Source organism: Oncorhynchus kisutch, linkage group LG18 (genome assembly GCF_002021735.2).
Source record: "Oncorhynchus kisutch isolate 150728-3 linkage group LG18, Okis_V2, whole genome shotgun sequence".
Taxonomy (NCBI): Eukaryota; Metazoa; Chordata; class Actinopteri; order Salmoniformes; family Salmonidae; genus Oncorhynchus; species Oncorhynchus kisutch.
The window spans coordinates 51,708,147-51,722,875 of record NC_034191.2 but is presented as its reverse complement, the minus strand read 5'-3'; the positions used below and the strand labels follow the sequence as shown (position 1 = coordinate 51,722,875).

At 41.7% G+C, this 14,729-nt stretch overlaps 1 protein-coding gene across 3 annotated transcripts in view; it reads right to left on the bottom strand.

The window, feature by feature from the left end:
- Window positions 1-333: 333 nt before the first annotated feature.
- The window catches only part of LOC109908760 (dnaJ homolog subfamily B member 6-like), a 44,345-nt gene continuing 29,949 nt past the window's right edge, over window positions 334-14,729 (bottom strand). For 2 of the 3 annotated variants that reach the window (XM_020507437.2, XM_020507438.2), the window contains exons 3-8: window positions 14,605-14,714; window positions 13,351-13,416; window positions 12,790-12,900; window positions 1,784-1,912; window positions 1,293-1,449; window positions 334-993 (exon numbers count right to left, since the gene is read on the bottom strand). In XM_020507437.2, coding sequence (XP_020363026.1) covers window positions 888-993; window positions 1,293-1,449; window positions 1,784-1,912; window positions 12,790-12,900; window positions 13,351-13,416; window positions 14,605-14,714 — 679 coding nt within the window. In that variant the 3' untranslated portion in view covers window positions 334-887. Of the gene's footprint in view, window positions 994-1,278; window positions 1,450-1,783; window positions 1,913-12,789; window positions 12,901-13,350; window positions 13,417-14,604; window positions 14,715-14,729 lie in introns of all 3 variants that reach the window. The other variant, XM_020507440.2, reaches the window with a different exon arrangement.

Sequence of the window (14,729 nt, the reverse complement as noted above, 5' to 3'; positions counted from 1 at the left end):
TTATGCAACGACTATATTTTATAATTTTATATTGTTAATATTAATGAGAAAAAAAATGTAAGTAATTGTTTCTTCCACTTTGACAGAGTATGTTGTGTAATATTGTTGACAAAAAAAATTACAATTAAATCCAATCCCATTTTGTAACACAAAACAAGTGAATAAATCCTAGGTGTCTGAATACCTTTGCAAGGCACTGTATATTTAGTCTCTTGTTTAGGGTTTATGATGAACTGATGGAACAGTTGGTGACGAACTTGAACAGCCTTGTCATTGGCAATCATGCAGAAAAAAACACTTGTATTCAAAAACAAAGACAAAAGCAAAAACAAGTTCACATTAATACTATACACATTTATTAGGTGTCTAAAATGGGTCATCTGAAGCTCATGAACATGAAAAACGGTGTACAGGTTAGAGAGATGTTCCATTTGCTTTTAACTAGGCAAAGGGTTAAAGCTGAGATCATTTGACAGTTAATAACATTTTTTTTTTAAATGCACAAACGCAAAGCCGTCCAAATGTACATCTCGTTGTGCCCCTGACTTCTAGAACTAAAAGGTAAAGAAGTCCACCCACAGAAAAACTCTAATACAGCAAAATCAGTACAGCAAAGAAAAGTCATACACATTGGTCCTAGTAAGAGAATGGTCCCAAAAAGGTAAAGCTGGAATAAATACAACCCTATGTGATCGTCCCTCGCTCCAGCGGCTAAACTAAGATGAGAACACATTTCCTCGCTGTGAACTACACGTGAACTACGAATGTCAACAGGGGAGAGAGAGGAGAGACACCAAGATTGCGACCCTGAGCAGCATCGTCACGCTGAGTTAGTTTGGTTTGTTTCCAGGTCAGGTGTGAGTATTTCAAACGTTGTGCAGAGGTCATCACTTGTTATCCAGTCTTAGGAGCTGCTCCTTACCGTTGGCGGTTAGAGACTTTAACTGACCGTCCTCCTCCACCTCCACCCTCTCCTGGCCGTTCTCCACAATCCTGCAGGAGACAAAGCAGAGTTAGGATAAAAGACGAGAGTTAATTTAATCATACATATCTGTTTTTGGAAATACTTTAAAGGGTTTACAAAGGGTACATTATTAAGTGTTACACAATTCTTCAATATTCAAAACTTGAATTTGTCTTGGTGAATTGACTACAGCCAAAGTGAAAAGGACAACAGCCTAGAAAAATCATGTTTGTTTTTATTTTGAGGAAACTATCCCCAGGTCACAGAATGAAGACAAGAACAAGACAGTGACACAATTGATTACATTGACTGACTAGCTGTGCTGTACCGCTTTGTGGTGATTCTTCTGCCGTTGATGAACTTGGTGGAGGTGGATACTGAGCGGATGTTGCCCATCCCCCCTCCTCCTCCTCCGCTACCCCCAAAAGATGAAGAGGAGAACGTGGCAAAGCCCCCTCCACCCATATGCCCCAGCGAAGTGAAACCTAGGAGTGAAACACACACACATGCACACACACGCACACACACACACACACACACGACTTAATCTGTGCATATGACAAATAAAACTTTGATTTGGCCCACACACTCAAGATCACACCCATAACACAAACACCCCACCATTTTCCTTTGCTTTGCTTACTCGCAAATGTTGACCTCAAAATTAAGCTTATTATATGATCAAAATAGCACATTTTATAATATGCAGTGAGATTTATGTTATGTAACAATTTTCATGAGGAGGAAGATAAGCTTAACCAGAGTTTTGGGAGACGCATATTTGAAATAGAGTAATACCGTGCTGCAGGGGAGGCCTACCTGAATCAAACACTGGAAAGCCTGCCCCGAAGGGGGGGAAGCCCCCGAAACCGTGGAAGAAGGGTCCCCCGGTCCTGCTCCGGCTCACCCCTCGCTGCTTTTGACCCCCGCCGAAGAAGTCATCGTCCACTGGGGATTGGGGACAGACAATGACAACACATTAGTAAAGATCAAGTTAATTACAAATAGTCAAAAACTGAAATCCATGAGCATACAAAAAGGCATAGGCCCATCTAAATACATATTTATACACAACAAAAATAAAACGCAAAATGTAACAATTTCAAATATTTTGATGAGTTACAGTTCATAACGAAATCTGTAAATTTAAGTAAATTCATTAGGTCCTAATCTATAGATTTCACATGACTGGGCATAGGCCCACCCACTGTGGAGCTAGGCCCATCCAATCAGAATTTGTTTTCCCCCACAAAATGGCTTTATTACAGACAGAAATACTCCTCAGCATCCAATGTCACTACAATGGGCCTCAGGATCTTGTCACATTATCTCTGTGCATTCAAATTGCCATCAATAAAAATGCAATTGTGTTCGTTGTCTGCAGCTTATGCCTGCCCATACACATGGTCTGCAGTTGGAGGTACTGACAAACGCTCTAAAATGACATCGGTAGAGAAATGAACATTAAATTATCTGGAAACAACTCTGGTGGACATTCCTGCAGTCAGCATGCCAATTGCACGCTCCCTCCAAACTTGAGACATCTGTGGCATTGTGTTGTGTGACAAAACTGCACAATTTTAGAGTGGCCTTTTTAAAAGCTGAGAGAAATAAGCTTTTTGTCCTTATGGAACATTTCTGGGATCTTTTATTTCAGCTCATGAAACATGGGACCAACACTTTACATGTAGCTTTTATAATTTTGTTCAGTGTATTAACTGAGTTGGCTTATTCACTGATGTCTGTGCCCCTAAAGGTTAAAGTGCATTCACCTATGGACTTTTTGGAAGGAAATGTCTGGGTTTTGGGTACATTTTTCAACCGGGCTTAATCAACCAATGATTTATAGTAACACGCTATTCTCACATCATTTAGCGGTTTGTGCTAGCCTTAACATGTTAAGAGTTTCTTGCACGCGGGTCTCACATGTGCAGTAGTTACATGGGAGATCCTCCCTCCCATAGAGGCAGACGTGAGAGCCAGGAAAAAAAAACCTGCCCTTCCAGTTAGATAGAATAATCCCCACCTGCTTCCACTCTCCAATCCACCACAATGTCATTTTCATCATTTGTTTTAACAATTGGATTGTATATGCATGAGGACCCTGAGGACTCTCACTCTCCCCTCAGCCCTTAAAGACATATTAAACCCAGATGGAAGCTCTCCATAAAGCCTCTCTCTAACCATCTCTTCATATCAAATGGAGTGACCCCAACCACAATGTCCCGACCCCCCACCATTGCAGGAGGTCTCCACTGCTAATGGAACTGGGTGTGAATCCCAAATGGATGGATGGATATATATATAAAACTAATATATATATATTAGTGCCCTACTGTCACCAGAGCATATGTCTATCAGCCCAAAAGTAGTGCACAGCATAAAGAATAGGTGCAGATGCATTTTTTATTAACAGAACTCAGTCAAGTTTAATATCACACACGTCAACACACATCTCCCTCCCACCTCCAGTTTGTTATTGATGATGGATGAGGTGTTCAAATTGATGGCTCTAAATTTGTTTTGCAGTAATTAGACCTAGATTGCAAAACTTTCTCTGATATTGATCACCAATGTTTCCATTTCCCAACGGACATAAATCGAGATGGATGGATATAAATACCTAGACATAAATTAAATGATAGCACATACACCACCGTTCAAATGTTTCGGGTCACACAGAAATGTCCTCGTTTTTGAAAGAAAATGTTTTTGTCCATTAAAATAAACATCAAATTGATCAGAAATACAGTGTAGATATTGTTGTAAATGACTATTGTAGCTGGATACGGCTGATTTGTTATGGAACATCTACATAGGCGTACAGACGCCCATTATCAGCAACCGTCACTCCTGTATTCCAATGGCACGCTAATCCAAGTTTATCATTTTAAAAAGGCTTAGAAAACCCTTTTGCAATTATGTTCGCAGAGCTGAAATCTGTTGTTCTGAATAAAATAAGCAATAAAACTGGCCTTCTTTAGACTAGTTGAGTATATGGAGCATCAGCATTTGTGAGTTCGAATACAGGCTCAAAATGGCTAGAAACAAAGAACTTTCTTCTGAAACTCGTCAGTCTATTCTTGTTCTGAGAAATTAAGGCTATTCCATGCGAGAAACAGTCTTGAAGGAGTTCCCACATACGCTGAGCACTGGTTGGCAGCTTTTCCTTCACTCTGTGGTCCAACTCATCCCAAACCATAACAATTGGGTTTAAGTCGGGGGATTGTGGACGCTAGGGCATCTGATGCAGCACTCCATCACTCTCCTTCTTGGTCAAAATAACCCTTACACAGCCTGGAGGTGTGTTGGGTCACTGTCCTGTTAAAAAAACAAATGATAGTGGGACAGATTTCCACCAGTCTAATGTCCATTGCTCGTATTTCTTGGCGCAAGGAAGTCTCTTCTTCTTGGTGTCCTTTAGTAATGTTTCTTAGCAGCAATTCGACCATGGAGGCCTGATTCACACTGTCTCCTCTGAACAGTTGATGTTGAGATGAGTCTGTTACTTGAACTCTGTGAAGCATTTATTTGGGCTGCAATCTAAGGTAGAGTTAGCTCTAATAAAAGAGGCAACTCTGGGTCTTCCTTTCCTGTGGCAGTGCTCATGAGAGCCAGTTTCATCATAGCGCTTGATGGTTTTTGCGACTGCACTTGAAGAAACGTTCAAAGTTCAGCCTACTTTTCTCAGGTAAAATGCTAAATTCACTTTAAGCAAAAGATTGGGACATGTAGCTGGCTACATTCTTTGTGATAAACAATAGAAAGATGATGGTCACGCATTGTTTTTGCAAAAGACATCTTGCTTTTTCATTGTAAGCTCATTAACTTGTGACTGCCAGGCAAATATAGCGTTGCACTCCTGCTGTCAGCTGATTGTGTTGCACTAATATATTTTCCCGTGAAGGAAAACTATAGTTGCACGTCCCTGATCACTCTATTGAAGCAACAAAAAAAAAACTATTGACTTTCAATATGAAATGTGACCCCTGTCAACACACAGTTAGACTCACCTGCTCCCGCTTTCTCCCGCTTTTTACAAACAAACACGTGACTGGCTCAACTGTTCTGGGGAACTAGCGTGAGCTTCATAATGTAAAATAATGGGACAGGTGAAGTAAATAATGTTCTGTTTTTCCCCCATAACTTGTTGCACAAGTTGACTGCAGGTATTTACTTAAAAAGTACCTACAAATAACAAAATGTATTTAGGACAGAAAGTTAATTGCTTTGCCATATTTTAGTGCCTTGTTGCAAACAGGATGTTTTGGAGAATAAAAATGCTGTACCTTTTTCACTCGGTCAATTACGTTAATATTGAGGAGTAACTACAGATACATCCTCAGTTCTCCCATCACAGCCATTAAACTAACTGTTTTAAAGTCACCATTGGCCGAATGGTGAAATCCTCTCTGGCAACTGAGTTAGGAAGGATGCCTGTATCGATTGAGATGAGGTAATCATTCCAAAATCATGTTCAACACTATTGTTGCACACAGTGAGTCGATGCAACTTATTATGTGACTTGTTAAACCCATTTTTACTCCTGAACTTATTTAGGCTTGCCATAAAAGGGGTTGAATACTTATTGACTCAAGCTATTTCAGCTTTACATTTTTTGTAAACCATTTTTAAAACATAATTCCACTTAGACATTATGGATTATTGTGTGTATTTAATCCATTTTAAATTCAAGCTATAACACAACAAAATGTGGGAAAAGTAAAGGGTGTGAAAACTTCCTGAAGGCACTGTAATAGAGTTCCTTTGTGCATCTCCAACAGAGATGTGACATTTCTGGGTGCATTCTGGCAGGAGTGTAGTAAGTCCGCTGAAATGCAGTAGTTTATGTCTTAGGTTGTAGGATCAGGTATGAACATTTTCACATATCTGTGATCAATAGTTCTCCTCAATTTCTTCCTTCAGATCTGTTTCCTATTGTTTCCTTGCAGGTTCAGAACCATCAGGTAGAGCTTCAAATCAGCCGTTGATTTAACTTGGCCATCAACTTCTTTGGCATAGCAGCTTCTTCCAGTATTTTGTTCTATGCTAGATGCCTTAGGTTAATCCAGATTCTGTTGAAGTGGTTGAATACGATTTCTGAGTTGTAGGGAAATAAAAATCAGCCTCGGATAATCCAAATATGTATTGTAATTGATTGAAGGACAGTGGAGATACGTCATAGTACGCATGTTAAATATTCAAGATGTTGTCAATGTCATCAATGTGGCATATGAACAGAAATGTTTGTAAAACCATGCGTGCGATCCTTTCTAAGCAAGGTGTGGGATTTATTCATTTGTACTTATACTTGAGAATGTGCGTAAATTGAAACACAGCTCTGACCGTGCGTACGCACAGCACATTGTGGTAGGAAAGTCAAACTGCTAATGAAATTACCATCCACCAGATAGAGAAAGGATTGACATACTGGACCAAATCATAAAATATGAAGAAAAAAGATAGTTATTCATTCATATTAATTTATTCATTTCTTTTATTGATACTTAAGCTACTAATAGTTTCCTCAGGGTGCTATTGATTTCATAAACATGAAACCATTTAAGCCTAATTGAATAATTAAGGAAATGAGAAAGAGTGGAATGTACGGTTGGAGGCAACTTAAACCAGTTAAATATTATAAAAGGCAACACTGAGACATTGTGACTTGTCCAAAATGGCAAATGTTGCATTGCTGGAGGATCTGGCACAAGCTGCATTAAGCAGGGAGCGTGTTTTCAATGAACGTGCAGATTTTTTTTGCTGAGGGTGAGGCTTGACTTACTAGATTTTTGTTTTCCAAATCATATTTGATTTTATATCTGCAACCAACTCTCTCCAGTATTAGAAAGGGAGACGAGACGCACCAATGCCATCCCGGGGCATACCCAAGTCCTCTCCACCCTGGGGTTTCTGGCCACTCGAACATTCCAAAGGGAGATTGCGGATCAGTCTGGCATTTCACAACCAACCATGAGCTGAATATTGCCTGCAGTCCTTCATGGCATTATTTCATTGACCCCACAATACATGCAGTTTCCGTACATTAATGTGCAACAGGCCAGAGTGAAAAGGGATTTCCATACCATAGCTGAATTTCCCAATGTCATTGGAGCAATTGACTGCACCCACATCTCAATAAAAACACCATCATTGAACGAATTCAACGTCGTCGACAGAAAAGGTTTCCATTCTGTCAATGTGCAGGTCATCTGTGATTCACATTTGGCTTTGTTGAATGTAGTGGCCAAATGGCCAGGTGGGACACGATTCATTCATTGTGCAGAACAGTTCAGTAGGCCTTAACCTCCAGGAAGGAGCCGTTGAGGATGGACGGCTTATTGGTAAGGGATGTTTTATTCACAAGGTTTTATTTGCCATGTTAGACCTCTACTGGGAAACAAAATCGGAATGTTGTGTTCATAACCGCAGGAGACCGGGGCTACCCATTAAAAACATGGCTGTTGACTCCCCTCACCAACCCCTCAAACCAACAAGAGGCAAGGTACAACCAAGACCACGCACGCACAAGAACAACAGCGGAGCGCACCGTAGGCCTGCTGAAAGGGCGTTGGATGTGCTTGTCTGGGACAGGAGGCACACTGCAATAACAGCCTAGCAAGGTTTGCCTCTGAAATGACATTCAGTCAAATGCCATTACGTGAATGTAATACAATGTGCATAAACCTTTTTAGGTTTGCAGTGTGCTCCACAACATTACAATCAAAAATGGCATTCCACTGAAAGATCCACCCAGACCCGATGAGCCCATGCCTGACAGGGAGTATTTCCTACCACCCATGGCCCTGGCACTGAGGACAAGAGTCAACATCATACAACGGTATCTGTTCTACCAAATATTGTAATCAAATCGACAAGGAAAACACGTTTACATTGCACCAGAATTTGTCTCACATGTTTGACACAATCAACAGGTTCCTTCAATTATTGATTTCTCTCTCTCTCATTCCATTGCATACATCCTCCAGCTGCTGTTGGAGTCCAAGAATTGATGTGTTGATCTCTTCTTGTTGTTTCAGGACTGCGTCAGTCAAAACATGCGGCACAGCTGAAGCGCTCGCCAAAGAGGACACCCTTCTGGTAGGCCTGGGGATGAGGGGTCAGGAAAATCACCCACATCTGTCAAGATTTAATGTTTTGTTACATTCATTTTGTCACACACACATACATATTATATTTCATTTTGAATAAAAAAAATATTTAGATGTGGTCCGTGTCTGAATATGGTTGCGAAAATAAAGCTTGACTTACCATCAGTTGGTGTGTCTGGGAGAGGGTCCTCAGTATCACCATCACAAATGATGCCAGACACCGAGATCTCTCCAATTATGTTGCCAATGCGCTGGTCCATAGCAGACAGTGATGTTGCACTTATATCCCTTTTGTGGATCATCATTACCATTCTTTTTGCATACGTTTTAAAATCAAACCATTTAATTTACTGTTCTGCACTCAGATAAGGCAGAATTTACCACAGCTCTAACCTGCTCCCAAGAAAAAAAAAGTATCTTATTTGTCAAGCCATTGCTTAAGGCTCCAAAAGGTATGGCCTGTTTTGCTTCCACGTCAGTGATCAAAAAGTTTTTTCCCCCACTTTGTCTTCTACATGTTGGCGGACAGAAATGAGTGACATTTCTTGCAGCTTTAAAGGGAAGGTTTGTGACCATAAATGGTCATTTAGGGTGGTTCTTTATGTAAATGAGACTTCACGTGCACGAGCACAGTGTTTTAGAACGTGTCTGATTTATCAAGGCAAAATACTTACAGGTGTGTGTAAATCAAGCGTACCAACAAATGATAAATTCCAACTTTTATAGTAGTTTTATAGGGTAAGTGTTAACAGTCAACTTGACTCGGTCTTTCCATTCCAAACAAAGTTAGAGAGCAGGCCATTTATTTTATTTAAAAAGTTGGATGGAATTGAAACTGACAAGGCCTGACATAAATACATAAAACGTGGTAATACACGACATGACCAAAAGTATGTGGACACCTACTCGCCGAGAATCTCATTCCAAAATCATGGGCATTAATATGGAGTTGGTTCCATCCTTGCCTGCTACAACAACCTGCACTCTTCTGGGAAGGCTTTCCACGAGATGTCGGAGCATTGCTGCAGGGACTTGCATCCCTTCAGCCATAAGACCATTAGTGAGGTCGGGCACTGACGTTGGGCAATTTAGGCCTGGTTAGCAGTCGGCGTTCCAATTCATCCCAAAGGTGTTCGATGCAGGCCAGTCAAGTTCTTCCACACCGAGCTCGACAAACCATTTCTGTATGACCATTTCTGTATGACCTGTATGGACCTTTTCCCTTTCACCTTTCACCTTGCTCATCATATTGTTGCTTGGATTTCAAAGCAGCAATCTCTGCAGAACGGGGGTTTACTGTGTGTTATGTTCAAGCTTCAAGGTGCTCAACTGTTGAAGGGTGTCAACATTTCTAAGTCATGGATTTTCTGTTCTAGTATTTTGTTCTTCTAGTATTTTTGTTCCTTTTTTTTATGGGTCTTTTCTTATGTGAAGAGTAAAACATGATGCAACTGCTCATGTATGCTTTAAGAGCTACCCAGACAACAGTTGGGCATACTTCATTGGCTACATGTATTTCCTAAATCATGTCTGTGTTGAGATATGAGGTAAACTCCTTATCTCAAAGTAACATTGTGTTGAATCGCCATGTCTTTGCTATTGGCATTGGAGGTTTGAGTTTAAGTTGAAGGACAATGAGCTGTGATCCGGAATTATTCTAGGAAGGTATTTACATTCAGAAAAACAGTCAATTAAATTAAAACGTTTGCAATTACAAAAGTAAATTCTTGAATATGTGTTGTGAACGTGAGAGTAATAGGAGTAATGTCTTTCAGTTAGATGTTTCGATCTCCACAGTTCACACAGACCATCTCTTTGATGTTGTGGTTTAATACCTTAGACATGTTAGGAAGAGGATATAGTTTAGTTGACGACTTCTCTAGAGTTGCATCCTGCACACTGAATTGATACTCCTATGGACCTTGAGGAGAATGCCAGCCCATCCCAAGCTCACCCAAATCTGGAAGATGTTTCTAATGGGATTTACCTTAACATAATTTAAGATCTAGGATTAAAGCCCTTGAACCTCCAGGCCCATCTTCTTATCTTGGTGTCCCTTGATTTATACTTATTTATAACAAATGACTGCGAGGCACCTGCGGTTCAGAGCTCTAAATATGGAGGCGAGCCTCAGAAAATGGACGGATAGGACAGCCTACATCATTCAGCCGGAATGCTTTCAAAAATAGCTTCCGTATTAAAAACAAGAGCAGTTGCAATAGCAGCAGACACGTGTGTGTGTGTGTGTGTGTGTGTGTGTGTGTGTGTGTGTGTGTGTGTGTGTGTGTGTGTGTGTGTGTGTGTGTGTGTGTGTGTGTGTGTGTGTGTGTGTGTAAACATATGAAACATGTGAGGTGAGGAGGTTACAATAACACTCAAATGCGTGTGGTGTATGAGTGTCCGGAAGTGCATGTTAAAACATCCTGGTTTAAATTAACAAGATGAAACGCTTTCATAAACACAAATGGGCTCTGACAAATAAGACTAGAAAAGGCTGGATGCTTTTCCTGTATCTGAGGAGAAGGCAAACACTTCCATGTTGATGTTTGTATTTCTGTCTGTAAACTCTTCCATGTATCATGAGTCTACAGAGTATAAATGCCCAGTGTATCTTTCAAACACAGGTTGTGTCCCAAATGGCACCATATTCCCTTTAAAGCACATTACTTTTGACCAGGGCCTATATAGTTTTGGGGCAAAAGAAGTGCACTCTAGAGAATAGGGTGCCAGTTTGGACGCAAGCACAGACTGAGTGCAGAGGACAGCTGTTGCTGTTTACTCCCATGATGACAGTGTCCAGCATCAGACAGCATGTCCTCAATGCTTTCAGTAAGAGGATAGTAGGCTGATGGCACAGAACACCACTACGGTCCTGGCTCAGGTAGGTGTCCCTGTCTGCTCGTAAAACTTGAACCCAGAACATCCATGCTCTCCAGTCTGTGCTTGGAAAGGGACTCTAAAAGGATGCAATGGGGGTTTACATTTAAACTAAAGCCTATGGCTATACAGTACCCAGCCTGTAGCCAGAGGTGTGGTTATTGTATGGTTGGCTGTCATTATGCCAGCTGGTGCTGGGTCAGTCTGTCAGCAGCAGCCTGGGATCCTGCTAAGACTAATAACATACAGGAGGGGTCAACTGACTGCTAATGTCCTGAGTCACACCCAGGCTACTACAAAGTTAGGCTAGAGGGCACTCTGAGCACAGTCCTGAGAGTCAGGCTACCCCAGAGTTAGGCTAAAATGTATGGGTATGTGTGTATCTAATCAAGGGTCCAGGCTACCTCACCTTCCCCTGAATCATGACATGGGCATTAATATGGAGTTGGTCCCCCCTTTGCTGCTATAATAGCCTCCACTCTTCTGGGAAGGCTTTCCACTAGATGTTGGAACATTGCTGTGGGGACTTAGCATTAGTGAGGTCGGGCACTGATGTTGGGCAATAAGGTATGGCTCGCAGTGTTCCAATTCATCCTAAAGGTGTTCGATCGGGTTGAGGTCGGGGCTCTGTGCAGGCAAATCAAGATCTTCCACCCCAATCTCGACAAACCATTTCTGTATGGACCTCGCTTTGTGCATGGGGGCATTGTCATGCTGAAACAGGAAAGGGCCTTCCCCAAACTGTTGCCACAAAGTTGGAAGCACAGAATCGTCTAGAAGGTCATTGTATGGTGTAGCGTTAAGATCTCCCTTCATTGGAAATAAGGGGCCTTGCAAGACCCATGACAAACAGACCCAGACCATTATTCCTTCTCCGCCAAACTTTACAGTTGGCACTCTGCATTTGGTCAGGTAGTGTTCTCCTGGCATCCGTCAAACCCAGATCCGTCCGTCGGTCTGCCAGATGGTGAAGCATGATTCATCACTCCAGAGAACGCGTTTCCACTGCTCCATAGTACAACGGCGGCGAGCTTTACGCCACTTAAGCCAATGCTTGGCATTGTGCATGGTGAACTTAGGCTTGTGTGCGGCTGCTTGCCCATGGATGCCCATTTCATGAAGCTCCCGACGAACCGTTCATGTGCTGACGTTGCTTCCAGAAGCAGTTTGGAACTCGATAGTGAGTGTTGCAACAGAAGACAAGCGATTTTTAAGAGCTACGCGCTTCAGTCTTCGCCAGTCCCATTCTTTGTGCTTGTGTGGCCAACCACTTTGCAGCTGAGCCGTTGTTGCTCCTAGAAGTTTCCATTTCACAATAGTAGCACTTACAGTTGACAGGGGCAGCTCTAGCAGGGCAGAAATTTTACAAACTGACTGGTTGGAAAGATGGCATCCTATGATGTCACGGAGCTCTTCAGTAAGGTCATTTACTGCCAATGTTTGTCTGTGGAGATTGCATGGCTGCATACTCAATTTTATAAACTTGTCAGCAAAAGGTGTGGATGAAATAGCCGAATCCACTATACTTTTATATATATATATATATATTGTGTATATAACACTCAGGCAGAGAAGCAAACAGCCCAATCTCTCTTATCCAGCCAGCTAGGCTGACCTAGATGTGTGCACAATTAGTAGCATGTCCACAGGGGTTTAAAACTGCAATTAGTTGTGGGCATCTGACAGCGAAAAGGTCAGGAATGTGCCAGGAATTAAAAAGCAGACCGCTTGAGAAAGTGTTGATAAACTTAATCTCAATGCCTGCTTCAGTTATTCAAGCCATAGTGAGGTCTCTTGCTCACACTCGCTCACTCTGGCCTCAGTGGAGAGACTTACCGAAGAAATCTGCAAATGGATCTCGTCCCCCGAAGAATTCCCTGAAGACGTCCTCTGGATTACGGAATGTGAACCCACCACCGAAGTGATCTGCGTTGTGATAATGCCCTCCTGGGAGAAAGAGACAGAATCATCAACTACATTTCCAACAAGAGTTATTGAGCGATGGTAAAGCAACATATTCCTGGTCATACAAGTGCACACGGCGATCTGAACATAGTTCAATTATTCAAGGGCACTATGACGGTAGCATGACACTTAGTTGACAGCTAATGCCTCGCAGTAATGGCTTAGTTGAAAGTCAGACACCCCCCCCCCAACAACAACAAAAAAAGAGAGGTCGGTAATTGCCCTGTCAGATTTATGGTAAAACACTGAAGTTGACCCCATAGAGCTGTACATTGGTAGAAGAAAATACACTTCTCCTTGGCATGTTTGCTTTATGTGGTATTTCAGACATTGTGTCATATCATAAAATACTGTCCTTTTATATTCATTTATAACCTCCATATCTCCTAGATAAGCCTATCAAAACATCAAGGAGTAATGTTCAATGTTTACCTCCTCCCCCTCCGCTTCCTGTTAGGCCTTCTTTACCATATTGGTCATACAGGTTCCTCTTGTTAGCTAGTGAAAAGGAAAAAAAGGAAAATAAGAAAAAGGGGGATTAAATGCTGGGAAGCGCCATAGTAAGACATTGGAGGGTGCACAGTGCTGACAAGCCATGGGAGTTAGTGGACAGAGCGTCGCTGCCCAAGTTCAAGGCCATTTCCATAAAAGTCCTAAATTACCACCCCAGAACTTGATAGACGAAACAAGCCGAATGACAACAAGAGAGACTACTCAAAGGCTTGTACAAGAACCAAAAGAGGAAAGTTGAAGTGTGTGTGCTCCACAGCTCAAACAGCCCTGACATAACAATTTCTGGCCTGGTTTTAGCTGCTGTTGCCAGGTGAACAGTACATAACAGGAACAACTAAATCAAGACATTACAGTTGTCCGTTGTGCTCTCAGGCCTATAACGGTGTCCAAAACGGCACCCTAGGCCCTATGCAGTGCACTACTTTTGACCAGAGCCCTGATCAAAAGTAGTGCACTACATCGTAAATAGGGTGCCATTTGGGGCATACACTACCTCAAGTACATTTCATAATTTTTGGTCCTGAAACAGACAGACAAACAGGTCCTTTCTGGACAAACAAACAAGACAGTGATGTGTGTTCACTATCTGGCAGCAACACGTGACTGATCATATGTTTGTGTGACAACTAAGGGCCATACTTGCAAACATTAGAAAAAGTTTAAGTTCAAGGTTAAGCATTAGCCAATTAAAATTGTAGATGTAGTGTCACGTGATAGAACGCTGCAACCTTTCAGTTACTATCAATGCTTTAACCACTAGGCCCAATGCTCTAACCACTAGGCCCAATGCTCTAACCACTAGGCTACCTGCCGCCCCTTTTCAATCGCTCATCTTCCTATCAAAGATCTTTAAACTTTCTCGACACAAACTAATGGCATTTCTTAAAATAGGTCACCTCGGACACATGCAATACAATGTGTATAGCAGAAAGACACCACTTATCACCACCTGTGTGTACCTAGCTAGCATACATTTCTAGACACCAGATCATAACAAGTCGCAATCACTCATTATTATATTAGCAGTGAGCATTTCTCCATAAAATGTCTTGATATTTTTTATTTTATTTTACAACCGGATGTGGTATTGGTATCCATAATGTCAGACATGTACGATAGCTTTTGATTTTATTTTAGCATTTAAACTGTGTGTGTGTGGGGGGGGGCTCTTACCGTCTGACAGGACCTCATAGGCTTCTGAAAGCTCTTTGAACTTTCTCTCTGCGTCCTCCTTGTTGTCAGGGTTCTTGTCTGGATGCCACTTGAGTGCTAGCTTTCTGTACCTACAGTATGGCAGA